Here is a 20,621-nt window from a genome sequence, read left to right as displayed (position 1 = left end):
TTTATGTGCTGTGAATATGGCAGTGTAGATAAATGGGTATGTACTTCTGTACAACATTAAAACAGACACAAAAAAAGACAGGAATTAAGAACATTTCTCACGTGGCAACACAGCAGCTCAATCCTTGCTCTCAAGAGAGGTGTAAAAGGCTTGGTTTGCTCAGCTGCCCGCGACATGTCAATGGCTATGGAACTCAGATATTGATGTGTTCTGTGCCTCACCAGCACATCACAGTGGCCCCCCTTTTCGAGGTCACCCCCAAGCTACAGCCATTTCTTTGACTGCTTTTCTGCTCAGTCATTTGTTAGTATACACATGTGCAATTGCTCTAGGAAGCAGGCAGGGAAGAGCAGAATTGCTGAAGGCAATGAAGCATATGGTCTGTTGGAATGAGGATTGTGCTCTATGGCTGTTGTGCTGAGGGTGTGGATTTCAGCGAAATATGCAGGGGGTCAATGGAAGGATCAAGGCAGAAATGTCTTTTATCTATTTACTAAAACAGCTTTCCAAGGCCAGTGTGGAAGACCAAGATTATTTTCAACAACACCCATCACAAASACTCAAAAACTTCCTTCCCAAGTACGTCACCTGAGGGAAGCTTTCATTTGAGGSTAAATGTGCCCAAAATATGCCCTATTGCTCCACAATACCTATGAGAGGCATMTGCTTGACTTCAGCTACAGAGCTGATTGCAGAACAACAGCGCTTGAGCCTCTCCCAAACACAACACATTTGTGAGTCAGAAGGTCACATCCCCATCCAAAATGGAGCAAAGAGGCACAGAAAGACATGAGGCAGCAGGAATCTGTGGTGCAGTCAGGAAGTGGTGCCAGAATGCCTGAAGCCCATTGCTGTGCCTCACGTGCAGCCCGTGTTTGGAGGAGAACATCTGCTGGTACCTCTGTCACTGTGAGTCACAGCCTGATGCTGCAAAGCTCCAACAGCAGAGTGCAAAGCACGCGAGTTTTGATGGAGGATTGTGGCCAACAGAAGAGCAGTTTGTCTCCACTATCTCAMAGTGTGCCTGAACAATTAGTCATAACCAAGTACCACCTATTTACAACTACTTACTTCTCTGTTTTCAAGTCTGTTGTTTTAGGTATCTGTCAATGAGACAATGAGGGCTGATCCCAAGGCCAGATGGATCCATAATATCCAAGCTGTAAAAATGGATTATGCTGTTACTCACTGAATTTACTCAGACACTGCAGTTTCTACAAGATGAGTTTTTCCTAAGAAAAAGTAGCATTGGCTTGTATTAAAAAAAAAAAAAAAAAAAGCCCAGCAATCCTTTCACCATCTGTTCCAATGACTGTACAGGAGAAAAAGCTGACAGCAAAGCTGTATTCTGCTAAACCACCTGTGCCTGTGACTAGAACCAGAATATAATGCAGTTTTAGGAGCTGACTCTGGAAGACCCAAAGATCCCCRTGTGCTCTGTTCCTACGTAACTGAAAGAGGCTTTCAAGTTATATGTGGGAGCAACTGGCACATATGGAGCATCCATCTCACATCCATGGGAACAGTGAATRCAGGAGGAAACCACTGCCCAGCAGCCACATCCTGCACACTGCATGAAAGGACAAGGCAGAAGAGCCCACACTGCTCCACTGCTGCTAATCCCAAATTCCTCCTTGCTGCCTGTAACTCAAAAATGCCTCCATGAAGACTGTTGCTGTTCTCTGGAGCAGGGTCAGAAGTTCCATTAAAAACAGAGTTGCTCCCAAAATGGRATGTGTTTATGAAATTGCACTTTTCCCTTTGTGCCGTTGTGAGAAAAAAACATGGGAGGTATTTAATTTGCTTCAAGTTAGAGGCTTGAAGAAGCCCTAATGTCAGTGAAGTACAGCAGTGAGCAGATTCCTGTGGTGCCACTCCCAATGGCATGCCAGGAATGATGAGGCACCATAAATATTAAAGAAAAAATTACTGTTCATTTCAGGGGAAGTGAGATTTCAGTGTGAGCTAGGCATGGCATTCATGAGCTCAATATGTAACTCTGCCATTCTGAAAACAGGAATTCTCATTTAAGGTGTTCATCTGGGGCATTAGAGCTTGTGATTTTGGTGTTGAAAGCCCTCCACTGAGTCTGCATGGCTGACCTTGTGTGATGATATGATTTATTAAAGCCAAACTCACGGGCATGCTTTGGTTAAGAACATCAGTGCTACCTGAAGGACACTTGTTCACTTATATGGAAGGCTGCTTTTCCCTTAGTGAGTTCCAGGCATTGCCATTTCTCTGGCTAACCACACACAGCCTTCCCATTATTTCTTTCAGGTACCACTGAGCTCAGTGGGAAGGTTTCACACATACAGACAATGTTCAAATAAATCCTCAAAAATCCTGTTCTTACCCCTTACTGAAGAAATAGATGGATAGTCCAAGCCCCACACATGGCTGAAAGTTAAAAGGAGTGAAATAAACCTCAGAAGGTGGCACATGGCCCTTACGGCTTTTACAGAGCAGACACTTCACAAAGTCCGCTGAAAGAAAGGTTTTTGAATTACTGGTGTTCGTAAAATCGTTTGTCAGGAAGGGGATATTTTTTAAAATACAAGACTTACCTGTGGTACCCCTTGTTTCTACAATGCAATTAAACCCCAAGAAAAGTTCCTGATCTGGCAGAATCTGCCATGTTGTGCATTTTTTGCAACACAGTCTGATCAAAGTGGCTCATGTCCACCAAGGGAAAAAGTATGATTCAAGAGAAGCAGATTAACAGGATATCTTTACACAGTCTAGAAATGTTATCAAACCTCAGCATTGCCCACAGTGCTCACTGTCCATCCCAGGCCAGGTGCATTCCAGATCTAATACCACATGGAAAGGCTGTATCAGTGCTTTATATTCCTCACAAATRAATGGCAAAATTACTGTCTGAAAAATCCACAAAAGGGATGAACGTGTGACAGGAGAACAGGATGGCAACGCAACATGAAATAACTTGTAAGGCAAGTTGCTCTTACCTATTCTCCACTTTCTCCAAGCTTCCAGCTCTGCTTTCCCTTCTCTCTGAATATCCTTTAAAATGGTGGCTCTGCCTACCAGTCTTCCATGGCCTGGAACATAACCACTGGCAGAAACACTCTTTCCAGTCTATTTTATTTGCTTACATTTTAGTAAGTAATTTCGGTTTCATATTGTGCTGCTGACACAACCATTCTTTTTCTATCAACACAGATCAGTTCCATTTAAAATATATCAGACAGCTGAAACTAATTTTACTTGACTCTATGTACACAGTTACGTACACATTATATACATATAGGCATTATATATATATACACATGTAAATATATACACATATATATAAGGCACTGTAAAATGTACCATCACTTCTCCAGGACTGCTTTAATCTGTAAAAGTAGATCATATTTCTTCCTATAATTTGAAATGTCTAACCAAAACATTTAAAAAATGTTTCAGGGTTAGAGATACCAGCTGTGAAATCAGCCTTACTTTAAATTTCAGGTTATTGTGACAAGATGAATAAAACAAATTTTGACAGTAATTCTAATCTATTTATTATAAAACTGATTCTCTCTTAAAAGATATATTCACCTGTTATAAATAGTTTCCTTTGTCTCTCCTTATTATGTTCCAAAGTGTGAACCTAAACTTGCCCTGCAGAATAAAAAATAACAATAATGAAAAAATGAAATACAGACTCGGATAATTTACCCATTACTTAGAGAGAGGAAAGCYGAGATTGCTGTAAGCCAAGATATCTTTAAATAAAATGTATTGAAACAGATCAGGRGCTTGTATAATCCTGCTTGATGTAGCCAACATCAATGGAGCCTGGTGATTACAGTTTGGGTCATTTTATAGAAAAGATAATCTCTGCCACGTGAAGACACGACAGCACACAAATATGACTGGCATTTCTAATGAACATGCTTGAATGGATCCTTGCTTAATGCAATTAGCCTATATATGCAAATTATGGCATCAGAAATCCTGCAGCAGCTGCAGGGCTTGGCAGCTGTGCGTGTTGTAAGACAGCCTGACAGATCAAATGGACATTTTCAAAGACTAGAAACAGATAGACAGATGAAGATAGATTGAGAATTGTGCATGTTTGGGATTTCTAAACCCAGATGACCCGGACAGAATGTTTCAACAAATACCAATAAATTTTTTCCAGTTACTCTGTGGCAATGATTCACAACTGTGCAGGACCACAGGATCCCTATCAACCCCACAGCTTAAATAAAAAACAGTACAGAAAACTTCATGTTATGTTGTTTCATGGACCACTTGCTGCGATCTCACAAACATAACTCATTGGTCACAACTAGGAGACACTCTTTTAAAGACTCACCATATTTCCTACTCTACCATAAGCATCTTGAAAATAAGATTTAACCTGCTGTCACTTCTTCTAATATTTTGTCACTTTTGTCCTTTGCACTGGAAGTGGCCTTTCCATTCTGCTCTTCCAGGTCAGGTTTCTTTGCACAAGCGGAAGTGAGAAAGGGCAGCGCACCCCGAACCATCGCAGCAAATGAATGCATCTGAGGCAGAAACAGACACTTGAAAATACTGAAGTGACTCAAAGGTTTAAAAAATATATATGTATTACGAGAGCCACAAAAAAGGTTACAGACAGAGCTCCACAAAGCCTGCACGGATACATTCCAACAATTCAAGGTGGCAGAACAGGTGAAATACAGACCATAAAAACGGTTCGACATTAACTTTCCAGACTGTCAGAGACAGAAAAGCTTGACCCCATCTTTCCCACACACACAAAAAAATATTGACTATATATATATCTCTCTATATATCTCTAGTCTGGACCACAGATAGAGTCCAAAGAAAACCACATTGCAATTTCCATATTAGGCTTGTAGGAGAGTAGGCATCATCTGAGGAACGTCCATTGTAGGGCCCGGGAGGGATCCTCTCGGGCTGAGTTGACACAACATCACGCTTGGTTAGAATGAGAACAGCAACACCCCACAGCTCATGTGCTGCACATGGCTACCAACACAGAGCTCAGTGCAACCCCCCGAGCTGGCTGAACCAAACTGAGTAAATACATTTGTTTTGCTTAATTTAAAAAAAAAAAAAAAGGAGATTAAAAAAAAAAAAGCAGATGTAAGATATTAGGGAAGTTCTTGCTATCACCTTCCTTAAAAATTCAAGACTTGAAGAYTTCTTAAATGTACTTGCTTACAGACATGCTTTGAGACTGTATTAATGATCTTCAGGAAAATATGCCACCCTGAGGCTYTTTCCCTTCTTCACTTCAGGTTATGTCTGCATCCAGTTTTGACATGGGGGCCAAATGCTGGTTGTCTGTCAGTGCAGTATTTGGCCCAGAGTTTCAAAGTCTTTGCTATTCAGACTTTCCTATGAGGTCAACAAACAAAGTAGTAAAAAAAGAAAATATTAAGGCTTCAAGTAAAAATATTTCCTTTCTCTCCCACCCATGTAGTAAAGTACATTTAATTCCATAATATTCAATATATTATACAATTAAAGATACAGAGATCCAACTTTTCAAGGCAGAAAAATACTACAATGAAAACCTGGAGGCTAAATGGGAGCGTATGAACAGGGAACAAATGACTAATAAAATGCAATATGCAATGAAAACTGATGCACAAACTAAAAAAAACCTATTGCTCTTTTTTAAATAAGTAATACAATCCACAGCTACAAATAAAAACATGTTGAAAATATTTAAGACTTCTGAAACATGAAATAAGCATGACAAAAATAAAGAAGCTACTTTACAGGATGTGTTAACTCGTGCTGGATTTTCATGGTTGATCCCCACCTACTATAAATTAGCATCAATTAAATGAGCTTTCATGGAGCCACACCAAATTATACYAGCTGAAGATCTGGCCTGCAGTGTCTGTAAAAACAGGGTATCTGGGCAGAAGAACCTTACTGCTGATCTGTAAACTGCTTAAAGAACTATACTGTAACATGGGCTGGATTCTGCTCAAAAATTAGATTTAATAAATAGGTCCCCAGTCCCACAACAGGAACTATGGAAACAGACACTTACATTTATGAGAAAATAGCTGCAGGTTCAGTGCCTTGGATGGAAATGAGGCTGGATTTGCTGCATGCAATCTCCTGTTAACAGTTCTGCTTAGATTACTCTTTCAGAAAATTTGAATCATTTACTCCAGGCTATGTGCACTGAATTAAATGCAAACCTCAAAAGGAAAAAAAAAAAAAACAAAACCAAAAAAAACTTTGGTACCATTGTAAACCTATGAAAAAGTTGAATGTCTCTCAACTGTGGGCAAAACTACTCACAAAATACATAATCATTACTTCTAAACCTGTACTGACACAGTGCATCCTTTTTTTCCTCCCTTACCCCTTGTGAACTATGTCAAAATAACCCTGGATATTAGTGCTTTATACACACAATACTGTGTTTAGTCTTACTGAGAAATTCTCTCATGAACTAATGTAGTTAACTTCAAAGGCTCTTTGGCCCTTCAAGTTCCTCAGTAGCTTTTTCATTTATAAATGCAAGAGAAAGAACGATCCAAGTGGAGCATCACTGGGATGCAAATCTCAAATATTACATTGGTGCAAATTTTCAGCCTTGCTTGCATGAATTTCATGTACGTATTCAAAGATACATGATAAAATGTGCCCTTGTCTCGCTCCCTAATCCCATGTGTCTCAAACCCCCTCTTTTTCAGGGCTTACATATGGCATRCATGATACTTTAAAAACAAGTAATTCTTGTGATACTCTATGCACCAGAGTGAATTCCAGTCMTTAAAGAAGTACTGCATCTTCCTGAGGAGTCAGCATCAGGGTAGACTGCAGATTAATAACAGTTAAAGATGGAAGAAATCTATAAGGCCATCTGGTCTACCCTTTGTCCCTACAGGCTCACCTCTCACAGAAATTTTTTAATTAATGACTTGTCCAAATACTCTCTGACTGTCCTAAACAGTTTGTTTCCAAAACCCTGCTTGGAAGACTATTCTGCTGCCTCTTCCCCTCCATCTTTTCTGTCCCCTTTTAAATGTAGACCATTCGTTACCAGTGACAACCCTCTGATTTACCTTTGGYTTTACAATTTCTAAGTAACATATTTTTAAAATTATGTTACTCAACTTCCACTTCATTGCTTAGCCAGTGGCATGTTTAGCCCTTTAAATCTTCTCATTAACCAGCCCATCCAGTTCTTTAATATATATTGCTCCATCTGTACCCGATCCAGTTTGCCAGCACCCTTCTGGTACCATGGTGCCTCCAACTAAAAACAATATTCTACATGCCAGTGAGCAAATCTGCATAGAAAGACTATTGCTTCTCTTGCTCTGCAATGTCCCTACACTGAGCATTTCAAATATCACCAAGGCAATTAAATGCACACYGATTTCTACTTCACTCTCTCAGAACTTTGGCCTATTGCAGATGCATTGCTTTCCAGGTTTCTCCCTTCAGGCAACACAGAGCATTACACACAGAGATGATTAGCTTGCTTATGTTCTTTTCAATCTTTGTCTCCAAAAAATAATGTGATATACAAGGGACATAATAACCATGTATTGCAGCAGATGTCAAGATTCATCAAATCAAAATATAAATTTTAACCAGGCAAAATTAAGGTCAATATTTGCCTTCTGGAATAATTAATCTCAGCATACATGAACACAAATAAGATGTTATCAACACATTCTGAATTGCTACCAGATACCTGGAGAGCTTTCCATTATAGTCAAGGACTGAAAAGGATTTAACCCCTTGAAACAAATATCCTGAAAAATGATCGATTTAGATCTCTAGTCAAAACTATTCATCAAGAGAACCAGGTGGGAAGTCGAGGTCTTGTATGCTGACTGGCTCAGTGATAAATAATAATTTTTAGTGACTTTGGCAACAGTTGCTCAGGATATTCTTAATTGCACAATTCAATCTTAATGATCTGGCTAGTTAGCATTGGTCCAGATCTCAGTACTTCTGACTTCTGAGGTGGTAACTGAATGGGAAGGAAAAGGAGATAAGGAACAGAGAAATAAAAATCCATTTGTCCCAAATTAGTTTTGCCAGAGTCCTCATATTTTTGACAAGAGTAATGCACCCCTTTCTTGGTTTATACAGTAAAGTTGTCTTTAAATCCAAAAAGTAAATGTAGTTTTCTGGAGACAGGAGAAAGAAACCTCAGAATGTTAAATAGATCTGATTGATATTATTTTAAAAAGTTGTTCCCCAGGGGGCAAAAACCCAAATTGAAAATCCTTTGTCTAACAGTAYTGAAGACCAGAGGGAATGTGCTAGTAATTAGGCAGACAGAAAATTTATATCCTTTAGATGTACGCTTGGCTCAGTTACACACACTGTAAATTGGACAGCTCGTGATAACCTTGCTGCGGGATTACACTGACGGCACCAGGGCAAGGCAGTAAACTCTGTTATTGCCGAAATCCAACAGGTAAGGAGGGTGCAGGGAAAGCAGCTGACGGCTGTTTAAAATATATTTCCATCAGAACATTTCCTTTCTGATCTGCTTGGTTTTGTTTCCGAGTCAGAGAAGCCTTTAACACCCCGAGGGAGCAGGAGGTCAGAGTGGCAGATCCTCCCTGGTGTTGCGGTCCTTTTCCGTGGAGACAAACACACACACACACAACTTCACACACGGGGGAGGCCAATGGCAGACAGGCAGAAGCTGTTGCTCTCCTTTCTCCTGTCCCATCCAGGATCAGGGAGGCTTTTAAAGCTGTTGTGGTGTCTGCAGCCCGAGTGGCCTTGCTGTGTTCCACCCCAGGAGGAGGAACCTGAGCTGCAGTGCCCGGGGGACATGGAGCAGCTCCTGCCCAGCGCAGGAACCCTGCTTTCCAAGTCAGCAGGAAAACAGCAGTTGGTCCTCTGGCTCCTGCTGCACACACTGCTGGCCAGAACTGGGAGGGGGCATGGGAAAAACTGACTGATCCTGGACTGACTGTACTTTTCACAGCACAAGTGGTACATGACAGATTGGTTGGACAGACACGCGCACAATGGCTTTAGCGCTCTCTTGCAGGAAGGAAATCCGCTCTGTGGTGGTCTTAGGTCGTAGCCAGTTCCCGCCTGTCGGTTCAGGAAGAGTCTGATAGACTGTACAATTTTATTATTCCCTCAAGAATAAGGCTGCAGCTGGTTTTTGGCCAAAAGAGAAAGATGAAAACATAACAAACCCAAAACAAGAAAAGGAGAGTGGCCGACTGCTGCTGCTCCTTCTTTGTTGTTATTTGAGTCTTCACAGTGCTCCTAGCTTCATGGCTGGCTGAGTGGATGGCTCTTTGTTTTTAATTCATTYGATTTTACACTGAAATTTCATAGGTTGTTCCACCAACTCCAGACACCTTCTTAACATTTGAGTGTCTAGCAGGGCTGACAGGCGTCCCCTGGGAACTTGATGTTGAGCCCAACCTGGCTATTCCTTTTGGCTGTCCATTTATTTTACTGTGWGGTGTCTTCAACTGCATGTCATCCCTGCATCAAAGGAAATATCAAAAGATACAATATTAGTGACAAAGTTAATAACAGAATTGCTCTATTAGAATAAACAATTACCCCTGTCACCCTGAGTACCAGCATTGCAAAATATTCAAGCCTGGGAGCAAGCTGGCTGAAGCCCATGCACTTGATGAAAAGCCACCGGAATGAGAGAATTCATTTGGCCATTASGTTAGTGGACCACACCCCAGTAATATTTGTTCATTTAATTACTTGCTTAAATGCTTTKTCCATCTAAACTAATTGCACAGGCATTTGTAGGTGGATGCAGGAGGGTTTAACTGTCACCACTGCTGACCTTAAGCCAAATTGTGTCTTACAATAAGAAATAAAACACTCAGAAAACACATTTTCTAGTTAAATATCCAGTTAAACAACACTTTGTTGCTCATTTCTGAGAGAACTTGCTGGCACTTATCTTCAGGAGATCTACAATAATGATTCTCCCACATTTCAGTAACTTTTCCAAAAATGCTGGATAACAGGAGAGAGAAACCTGGGACCTTAACCAGAGGCCAGCACAGCACACTAAGTGCCAGTGCACAAAGGAAAATTAGGTATTTCTGAAGARCCCTCCAGGGCCTAACTAAGCTGAATTACTGCATCCTCAGCAGGATCGTGATCTCTTCAGGCTTTGCGAGCTCCATGGTTTCCAGAAGGAAAAGAGAAGCACATGCAGAAACTGCAGCTGAGGATCTTCCTCAGATAGCACTTACAGAGGCTCTTGGCACAGCAAATCCTCTCTCTCTGTGCTTTCTCACAGAAAGGAAGGAAGCAGCAAGGCCTTAAGGTAATGTCATGAAGCTGTGTGCTTTTATCAGCAGTTCTGTGCTATGGACACTCAACACTGCTGAATACACAGCTCTCTGTGCCAAGCACCATTTCCAGGACTGCTCTCAGTCCATTTCCCTCAGCGCAGGGTATGCTGCACATCTGTATCCAAACAATGCCTGGGTCCAGCATCCCTTCAGGCTGCAAACTAAAACAGCTCCACCCTTTTGTGCACAAGGGAAGGGATAATCTGCCTCTCACCTTGTAAATAAATCCCCTGCTCAGCTACGACACCGTATCACTATGAATTTACAGCATAATTGACCACCTGCAGCTCAAGCTACAGCAAAGTGCAAACATTTTGTCACGATGAGGTTGCAGTGGGGGTGTGACAGAACTGAAGAGCACCCCCAAACCTCCCGCCCTCATGGCCCACAGCAAACTCCTCATCTGGGCCGTGCCTCCAGCGCAGCTCTGCCCTTGCTCACAGGCAGATTCCCACTGCTCTCAGCCCCTCCAGCAGTACGTACCTCTGTGCTCCCACTGATTGCACCTCTGTAATTTCCACAGTGTTTACAAAGGACACAGCCTTYGGGCCTCCGTAAGAAGGTGACCTAGGCATCCCTGTGGGGGACGATGGGACCTGGTGACCTGGGGATTTGTAGGAGCCATTGCTCACCCTGCCCTGTAGTGCTTGATGCGACTGCACATTATTATTGGCTAAATCAGCTTGCAGGGATGTTGTGGAAGTCCTTGGTGCTCTCGTCATTGCACTTGAGAGTGAAGACACTGAGGACTGCAGTAGAGGGTTCCTTGTGCTAAAGCTGCTGGCAGCCATCAGATTGTCCCTGGATCCRTATCTCATGGCCATGCTGCGCGGGTCATCCGAGAGCGTGCTCACTTGCTGAAGGCTGTAGGAGCTGGGGGTGTCATAGACACCCGAGTCTGCAAACACCGAATCAGGGTGCGAGTGCAGGAGCTTCTCCCTCTCTTCCATCTCTTTCCTTTCCTGGATGGATGCCATAATTGTCTTGGAAAGGTTATCATAGCGGACCGGGGAGGGGTCTCGCTGGTGCGGGGCCGGGCCCCCCAGCACGGGGCTGAAGCTCTGCGGGGGCTGGCGCTGCAGCTCGCTGCCCCGGAGGTGGCACATTTTGGCTGACAAATATGGGGAGTGGTACCCGACAGAGCTGACWGCAGAATGGGCAATGCACTTCCTCCCCGAGGGAGACATGGGGTTCAGCAAACTGTCATACGAAAGACTCCCATTTCTGTTTGACAGGGAATTGGGAGAAAAGATGCTTTTGTAAGGGGTGGAAGCCGCCCCTTCAGAYTTTATTGGATGAAGGGGCACTTTGTCAGTCCCTCTCCTGCCAGCAGATTTCAGGCTCAGGGATCGTGAATTGATGGCAAAGGAATCTATCTGGAGTGGGGAAGACTGATAGGTCTTGTGGAGGGAGCTCTTCCGGTAGCTGGGGATGTCCAGGCTGGGTTCGGATTGGTAATCAAGGCTCCTGCCATCCTCTTCTATCAAAGCCCCTTGGCTGTGTCCCTCCTGCAAGGTGATCTAAAACAGAGGTGAGTGTGAGAAACAGAAGTCAGTGACACATAAATATGGGTTTGCTCTCATGGTGAGCACATGGGAAGGACAGAGCTGAAGGTCTCGCCTGCGACTGTCAGCCCAGGTTCATTACAAGGAAATCTCCTGACTCCAACATATGGATTAGCACTTCAGAAGGAAGGAGTTATTCACATAAGTGAAGTTATTCACAGTAAGTGCTAAATAATATTGACAACAAAAAGYAAGTTAATACATGGACACAGCAAACACTGAAAGAGAGACCCAAGCTGAGACTCGAGTCTCAGTCAAGGTAAATCAGATTGTAATCTGATGATACTGCCCTTGGAAAAAGCACTGCACTTCACGTTTTCTACAAATAGCTCTTGAGTTGAGGGATGTCTGGTTTTGTGTGCTGAGACAGAAATACTTTCAGCTTCATTTCAACACACTGGGGACCAGCACGCTCTTCTCTGCTCTACTCTGTGCTATGAATATTCAGTAATTCTCAACTTCTGGTTATAGGTCTTCAAAATTAGGCACCTAAGCTTAATTAAAGCAGAGAGGCTCTTTCCCACCATTTAGACAACAAAATGAAGCAATTTTCTCTATTTTATTGCCTGTGTAGGAGAAAGTGGCCACATCAGAGTAGGAAACAAAGGCCATAATTTATTTATGTGCTCTGAAAACAGATAGGACTTCACTTTATTTTACTCTATGAAAATTGCTTAGAATTCTCTTCATTTAAAATGCCATTCTGTGCTAAGCAAATAATTTTTGCTGTTATTTTTCAGGAAGAGTTTGCCATAATGCACAATAAATTGCTACACTGGTTCTGCAAACAAAGAATTATTATCAGTCACATATTTAATGAGAAATGCAGTTGACATAGCTTGTTTTTCACTTTCTTTTAAAATAAAACTATCAAAAGAAGAAAGAATGACAAACCCCTGGTTTATTGTGGATTTTTTTTTTAAAAGCTTTTTCCTCTGAGCTAGAAGATAGAGAAATATGCAAAACAGCTCACTCTCTTCTAGAGCATGGTGCTAAATTTGGCCACCTCTGGAAAAAGGAGTCCAAGTGACAGTCTGTAAAGGAGGATGAGAGCAATGACGTAGCTTTTAAGTATATTTGTGCTACTTATCCTGTGTCCCAATGCCTCTTTCCTGGCAGCTTTCATTGCTTAAAAGCAGAATTACACTGACAGGCTAAAGAACTGACAAGAGAACAGGCACCATGGCATTCCTCACACAGCCCAGCCTCTTTCCTCTGTACGTCCTACTTAGGCTTGGCAGACAAATCCATGCCCTCCGTGCACGTGAACTCAATTTTACGATACTCCCAGCTGACTACTAGAGAGTTGTGACTACTATAAAACTGAACAAGTCCCCAGAGCTTGCACAACAGCCAGCCCACAGCAACAGCACTGCTTTGGGTTAGGATTGAAACAGGAACCCTCCTAGTGAAGGTGCTGTACCCTGTTATCATTTCCCAGCACTGCCCAGTCCCCTGGCCTAATCAGAACCTCCCCTGTATCTATATTGYATCTCTGCCTGGGCACTGAATAAACACAAGCAACCTGCCTTCCTTGGCTCCCTGACTTTTGGCATTATGACTCAGAATGCTGTGGTTTCCACAGCTCAAAATTGCTAGATGATGCCTGTAAATAGAATATTTTGAATTTGATGTCAAGTCATTTTTCATGTAATAAAATGACAATGATAGGATATTAAACTTTTTGGATRCAGTGAACACACTGTTGTTCTTGTGCTCCCTTTCATAAGCCCAATCATTTCTTCATTACGGGGACAAATCCAGAGAATAAGATTTACTATYACTGCAGTAAGACTAAAATTTAAGCTTGGTCACAGCTGGAATTCTACTATCTATCACCATCTTTCTTTTCAAAATGAGAAGGATTCACGAAAAGCTTTCCTCACYATTTAAGGAACATTCTGTCTTATTACAGTGTTGCTGCAGTCAATTAYTTTTATCTACCATATTTTCCTTTCCTTACTTCTTTCATAATACTCCTTCCTATCACCCTCTTCTTGTTATTCCAGGGGTGACACTGAAGGACCTGATGAAATTAATTTTGAGAAAAGTGCACTGTGTGTGGTATGTGTTTTTAAGGGTGTGTCCACTGGTGTGTGAAGACTTGGATACATATTGCAAATATACAAGTTAGACGAGTGATTTTTAAACAGCTGTTCTCAGGTCCTAGGGGGCAAGGAATATTGCAATAAATCCATGGGAAATAAGTTTCATAACTTYTAAGCAAAAGAGAGAACTGTCAACATTCCAGAGCAAATCTGTCTAATTGTTTGTACCTCAGTTTTCTGGTAGGAGAAAATAATGCCAACTGTTAGGAAGGTGGGTTTTTCCCAGTAACTCAAATGTACTGAATAGGTCCTAGGGAAGGTCAAACATGAGGAGTCTTCCATTAATTTTCATTAAAATATCTCTTGGGATGCTTTAAAAGTTCTTTTTATTTTGAAAGCTCACATCTTAAGGAATCTGAGTACTGACTGTTGGCTAAAGGGCCTGATCCAGAGCAATGCTCAGCATGCCCAGCTCCCTCTGAAGGGAATGTGAGGTGGCACCTCTGCCTGGAGAAGCCAATGGGAGGTGACACTTGTCAGCATCTCAGGATCAGGCCAAGACACCGGAACAGCAGCAGCTCACGCCTGGCAGCAGSACAGGCGTGTCAGCAGGGGAAAGCTGTGAAATCAGACATGTTTCCATAAGGAGCACAGTGAAAACAATACACTGTCACACAACAGAGCCAAGTGTTGTTATTTACTTCCACACTGACATTCACCGGAGCCCTGCAGTGAATTCATCCCCAGTCCCACATTCCCAGTGTTAGCTGGGAGCAGAAACTCCCAGGCTCACTCACCTGCTCGGCCGTGGCGTGGTAGTGGACTTTGGGATTGTTGCTGAAAGCTGGCCGGTACTTGTACATGGCAGGAGTAGGAGGGCTGATAAGTTTGGGTGAGAGGCCACCTTCTGTAAAAGGGAAAAAAAAAGGACTTTCTATTAAAATGCCTGTGGAGAGAAAGCAGCCAACCATAATTCCTTGCTATCCATTGTTCTCTGTAAACAGATCTGCTCTGGAGAGAMTAAAACTTGCAGTGCTTTTGTGCAGAATTCCACCAAAATCAATGGGGCCCCTATGGAAGTAAGAGCCTATTGCTGCCAGATCAGCCATCTACAGAGAAGAGGGAACACAGCACAATATATTGAGTAGGGGGACATGTTTTGTTGAGTAGAAATTCTGCCTAATTTGAAATRCTAGATATTTGGGTTGAATTCAGCTGCTAGTTCTGTCTGAAAAAAAGGGTTTTTTAATAGTATCAAAGCATTATGTTCACATTTTACCAAATGAAAAAATTTTGTAATGCCTAAGCATTTCATGCTAATAGGTCTGATTCCTTAGTTTAAAATTACATTTTTCAACTAAAAATTGATTGAAAGTTTAAGAAGGGGTTTGAAAGAGTTTATAAACTCTGCAAAAATGGTATGAAATAGTCAGCTTAGGCTTGAATGAACCATTTCAAGCTGGCTTTTCTCTCCCTTTCCTGCGGTTAATTCCCTAGTCTGGAAGCCCTATAAATAGAAAAAAAGCCTTCACCCAGATCCCATGTTTTCAAAGAATATGAGAAACCTTTCAAAGAGGCTAAAGTATTTTCATATTAATAAAAATAAAACACTAATCATGYAACTATACCTTCACTGGTGCCCAGCTGCCCTTTTAGCTCAGAGTACTTGCTTGGATCTCCTTTGGGTGGGAGGGATGGTTGCACATCCATGCTTTTCTCCTCCAGACCTTCCAGGCTAATTTTAGACTGAAGGTGATTAAAAAAAAAAAAAAGGAAAAAAAATCAATCATTACATGCAATTTGGTTGAATAACAGCATGTATCAKAGTGCTGGATGTACCAGAGAGCCAGAACTACCCATATCTAAAATTTAGCATCCACTGCAGACAAGGAYTGTCACATGTAAAATTAGCATTGTCATAACCAGCCAATAGACWCTTAAATGCACTATCSTGGTCTACTTGGCATGCTMAGTACCATTGTCATCACACTAATTWATTTGTGGTAGAAGACAATAGTGTTTTCTAGTATTTTTCAGCAACTTTCCAGGTAGCTCTCAGCAAGTAACTATCTGAAGAATGTAGGAAGTAACTATCCACAAAACTCATGCAAGTTGGCTTCCTTTGAATCTACTGCTTTTTATAGGACTAAACAAATCCTTCTCTATTATTCATACCAGGAGAAAGTGAAAAGAGAAGAGGAGAGAAGAGAACTCAGCTCCTGAGTTAATATTCCTTGCTCTGGACCACAAGCCCTCCCACAGCCTGGAAGCTCAGAACATTCTTTGAAGTAGAACAGCTGACCTGGTCTGGTGGTACAAGGGTTCATTAAAATTAATTTGAACACCAAGAGGTGACAACTCTTGGGACAGAAAATAACTACTGCAAAGAACAGCCAAGTCTTCCAAAAGAAGCCCAGAGGGATTCCATTCCAGAGCTGCCTGTTACTGGATCAAGAGCTGCTGTTCCTGCACCTGCATTACTTTCTGAGGATGAAGTATGTGCCAAGGACTCAACCTCTATCATTTTCTGCATCATCTCAAAGAGATTTGTCAATGCCAGACTCATTTCAGGCTCAATCCATGCCCTTCAAAAGCAGCACTTGGAAGTTTCCTCACCTTGCTCCGGTTGAGGTTGGCTTGGATGCCGTTGTCACTGATCTTCACTGTGATCTGGCGCTCAGACAAATCAGGTCTCAGGAAAGGAGGCTTCACACTCACAGCTTGCTTCTTCTTGGGCTCCACCACGTACCTGATTCRTTGTGTAACAGTCATCATTAACATRAACAGTAACCTAAGAACAAGGCTTAGAGACAAGAAAACCTTCCCACTGCCAGGTTATGATTTGTGTAAGCAATGTCCATTTATTTCAATGTATGTAATAAATAAACAAAACTCATTTAATTTTAGTGAACAAAAGGAGAGAATGCATTAAAAAAATCAGCAATTTTTGAAGCACTGATAGATGAAGAGAGCAAGAGAGGCCTGCCATCAACAGAATTGACTGACTAGATCATACCCAGTTAATATGAAASAGCTGCCCTGTGGTGGGAGTCAGTGACTGGGGGAACAAGTCCCAGCACTTGGGRAGTTACCATGGAGAAGATGATGTGCTGCCAGTTCTGACTTTCCACATGGAGATTTGTTTCTGTAGCACGTTTCATGTTCAAATAAATGGGAGGCTGACAAGTCTATAGGAAGCAACAAATCTAAGAGGAAATGGCTGAGTTAAGGTATCTAATTTCCCTCCAGTGGAATAGAATTCTGTAAGGTGCAATTGGCCAGTGGCTGTACAATGCCTAAATATCAATACAAACCCCAGCTTTCTCTGTTTTACATAGTGAACAGGACATTCTAGTAGTGATGGCTCAGGGACCTCCAGTATACAGGACAATYTGCACAGGTCTTCACAAAACACAAATGTTTTGCTTGCTGTAATTCTGTGAATAGCCATGATCATTGTACTCACAGCACTCTCTTAACAGAAGTGTCTCACATGGCTCTTCTCATGCATTTTGACCTATTTTTACATTTTGATAARTTTGAGAAGCAGCTACTACAGTGTCTTTAACACATGTAACAGTCYTTTAGGACTTGTTTGTTGTATAACAAAGGGGGGAAAAAAGGCAGATAATAGTGTCAGGGTCTGGAATTGCTCAACACCCCAAAAAGGTTCAAATAAATCCTGCAGGAAGATGATTAACATGTTTGCAGGCTGGACAGCTCAGCACCTAGAATTATTTATAGTCCRTCTGATCTATTGCATTAAGATCCTGATTTCAAAATGTGAAACGATAAATCCATTTCCCCAAAAATAGAAAGCCATAAATAAAATCTCAAGTTTCGTGATGTAGACCTCATTGATAATCTGTTTTATGATAATGAAAGTGCCAGTGAGATTGAAAACCACAGCAGCCTTAAATTAGATTTAAATCTTAAGGAGAAAGGCTGATTTTAGCTTCCTTCCTTTTCTCCAACAGACTGGACACTGCCTGTACAAAGTCGTGTGGGCAATATGATAACATATGGATATTTACCTCGTTACTGAAATCCACTGGATAAACAAACTGATGAAGGCAAGGGGATCAGCTCTTGATGTAATTTTACAAGCTCATTTCAAAGAAATAATTCTGGGATAAGGGCTGCGAATTACATGAAGAAAGCAACTGACTGGACAGGTTAGAGACATGCAACAGGGAAGGAGCTATCACAGAGCTCTGGGTCCAGGACTGCTTTGCTTTGCTTTCCTCTTATTCCATCAATGCTCTTTGGCTTGTGAGCCCAGCCAAGCACATTTTCTTCCTCTGTTCCAACATCTACTCTTCCTTGCTCATTCCCAGCTGASAGCATTTCTCTTACCTGGGAGCCAAGGGGCTGCAGAGCACATGTTCCACGTTTCCACAGCATCCTCGGGTAAAAGGATTCACTCCCCCACGGAATTTCCCTGTCACCTGGAAACATATTCAGGACAGTGCTCAAACCTCTGGTTATATAAAAGTCATCATCCAACCCTCAGAAAGCCAAGAACAAGTCTGACCTTTCTGTCCTTCCCAAACAGATCGTTTTTCTTTGAATGCTGCACTTTTTCCCTCCAGTTTTAACACACCACCTCTGTCAGCTAATTCCAACTAGGAGGCACTCAACTCAAGATCCTTCCCCAAAGGACACTGCTGAATGTAACTGGGTTTCTAAGAGATATCTTCACCTCTCCATGCTGCTCCTGGCACTGGGTTTGTGTCTGCTCCCCACCAGACATCCTTTTTTGGTCCCTTTCATTCCTGTCMCTTCAATTCCCCTGCCTTGGCAAGATCCCTCTAAACCAACAGCGATGTCGAACCAACGTTCCCAGTGCTGGATGAGAGCAATGTTTCCTCTCWCTCAGATCCCATTCTGAGCAGCAATCAGTACAAACCACTGCCTTATGTGGGAGGGTGCCAGGAACTCCCTGGTGATTACAATGTTTGCTTGTAAATGAGCAGGTTTAATAAAAGCCAAGCCTCATTAGACTGGCGGGATCYATTCAAGGCTTCATAAGCATTATAAAGAGTTTGTACTCCACAGGCAGATACTTGAAAGTCACCATATGGGAATAAATACCAATAAAGCCAGGGAGATTAAYAGTGGTTGCCATTAAAAGCATTACTGTTGCTGTTTGCAAGTAAAGCATTTTAATCAGCTCATAGTTCTGATCTAGCAACAAGTTTACAGAGCACCMGAAATACTTTAATAACTTGCACATAAAATAGCAACGATTAAATTATTCTGCAATATATTATGYAGGCCTTGTTGATATAACACAAAACTCTTAAAGAGGCCAAGAGAGATAGGCTGGAARTTCTGAGATTTGGAAGAGCAACCTTATGATGAAAACATGGGTCTGGGACGTTTGACACATCTGCATTCACTCCTAGGCTCAAACTGACTTGTGCCAGATGCTGGCAAAGCATTTCATATCTCTGTGCCCATTTTCTCAAACACAGTATGAAAATAAAATTTTATCCAATTCACRGATTACAGTACTAATTATATCAATTTGGTTTCTAAAGTAGTTTGAAATCCACTGGTAGAAAGGAGTCTAAGGAGGAAGSATATTTATTTACTCTATTCAGAAACTAAAAATACCAGGATACGAGCAGATGTTGGGTTATGGGTTATTTTGATTCCATAAAAGAATTTCAGATGCATTCAGAAAGCTCAGAAATATCCAAACCCAGCCACTATGCACTTTCCAATCACAGTCTGCCTACTACGAATGCTCAGAACTTACAAACTCTAGAATGAATAAATACCAAAAATTTGCAGTGAAAACCCAAAAATGTCTGTCCCACTGGCCTATAAAATGCACTGGGAAAAGAGGACAAGATAAGATGAGCATATTGCAACTGGAAAGCTGACAGTAGATAACTACCAGAGTGAGAAAAGAGAATCAACTCTGAGAAAAGGAGAGAAAAGAGAATGTTTTAGAACAGTGGAAAAGCCAGRCACAGATCTCATATCCATCTCTCCTGGTCTGGTGCTCAAATTATTTAGATATGCTTCCTCTGAAAGGGACCTGAAGGCTGGGAACATCCATCCTCCAGTTACAAATAGCCACTATATATGACTAAACAGAAATTAAGGCCAGATTATATTTAATTTTCAAAATGGCATGGGAAGATGAATTAAATCTCAAGCAGTTTGGTAGCTCAGGAAACCAAACCAAGCTAGGATACATTTTCCAACAGTTATTTCAGTCAAGTTAAATGAAAATTTCTTAACCTTTCTAAGTTCTACTGTAGCTGCAAACACATGAAGTTAAATTTTGCCTTTTTAAAAGTTAAATTTTTCCTTCTTATTCAGCCTGAAATTTTCACAGAGAGTTTATATCACTGCACAAAGACAAGCCTAAGGCAAATCACGATTTCAGCTATGAGACCAAAATGCCCTGCGTTTCATGCTACTATTTTTAGCACTATCAAACCTAATAGTTGGCCAAAATCAATTTTAAAATGAAGAGCAGATGATTCTGAGCAGGACAGAGTAAAACATTTGGAGATGACAGCTATGGAAGCTTGCTTTGTTCAAAGGCCATGTTAGGCAACAGTTCAGGATGACTTCAGATTCCTCGCTTATGTAAACCTCCCACACTCTTCTGGATAAGAGTTTTTATTGTCTCTTGTGGGATGGAGACAATGTCATCTCAGTTTACGAAGGCCTGGCCT

The 20,621-nt window shown here is 41.6% G+C and overlaps 1 protein-coding gene and 1 long non-coding RNA gene across 7 annotated transcripts in view; both read right to left on the bottom strand.

Annotated features, from left to right (window-relative positions):
* LOC130575288 (uncharacterized) overlaps nt 1-4,258 on the bottom strand; it is an 8,868-nt gene extending 4,610 nt beyond the window's left edge. The window contains exons 1-3 of the long non-coding RNA XR_008965540.1: nt 3,565-4,258; nt 2,970-3,062; nt 1,072-1,160 (exon numbers count right to left, since the gene is read on the bottom strand). This is a non-coding gene — a long non-coding RNA (uncharacterized LOC130575288). The remainder of the gene's footprint in view (nt 1-1,071; nt 1,161-2,969; nt 3,063-3,564) is intronic.
* A 31-nt stretch (nt 4,259-4,289) lies between these two features.
* ZDHHC8 (zinc finger DHHC-type palmitoyltransferase 8) overlaps nt 4,290-20,621 on the bottom strand; it is a 108,995-nt gene continuing 92,663 nt past the window's right edge. For 4 of the 6 annotated variants that reach the window (XR_008965535.1, XR_008965539.1, XR_008965538.1 and 1 more), the window contains 7 exons: nt 18,280-18,371; nt 16,540-16,672; nt 15,552-15,669; nt 14,721-14,830; nt 10,794-11,830; nt 7,694-9,468; nt 4,290-6,182 (listed from right to left, as the gene is read on the bottom strand). Coding sequence is in view for 1 of the 6 variants with exons in the window: in XM_057369072.1 (XP_057225055.1) it covers nt 9,297-9,468; nt 10,794-11,830; nt 14,721-14,830; nt 15,552-15,669; nt 16,540-16,672; nt 18,280-18,371 (1,662 nt within the window). In the remaining 5 variants the exon portion in view is untranslated. The other 2 variants (XR_008965536.1, XM_057369072.1) reach the window with 2 other exon arrangements.

The sequence above is a fragment of the Malurus melanocephalus genome, unplaced genomic scaffold (genome assembly GCF_030028575.1).
Source record: "Malurus melanocephalus ecotype Western Australia unplaced genomic scaffold, MMel_1.1 scaffold_102, whole genome shotgun sequence".
NCBI lineage: Eukaryota > Metazoa > Chordata > Aves > Passeriformes > Maluridae > Malurus > Malurus melanocephalus.
This window is presented reverse-complemented; position numbering and strand designations above follow the sequence as displayed.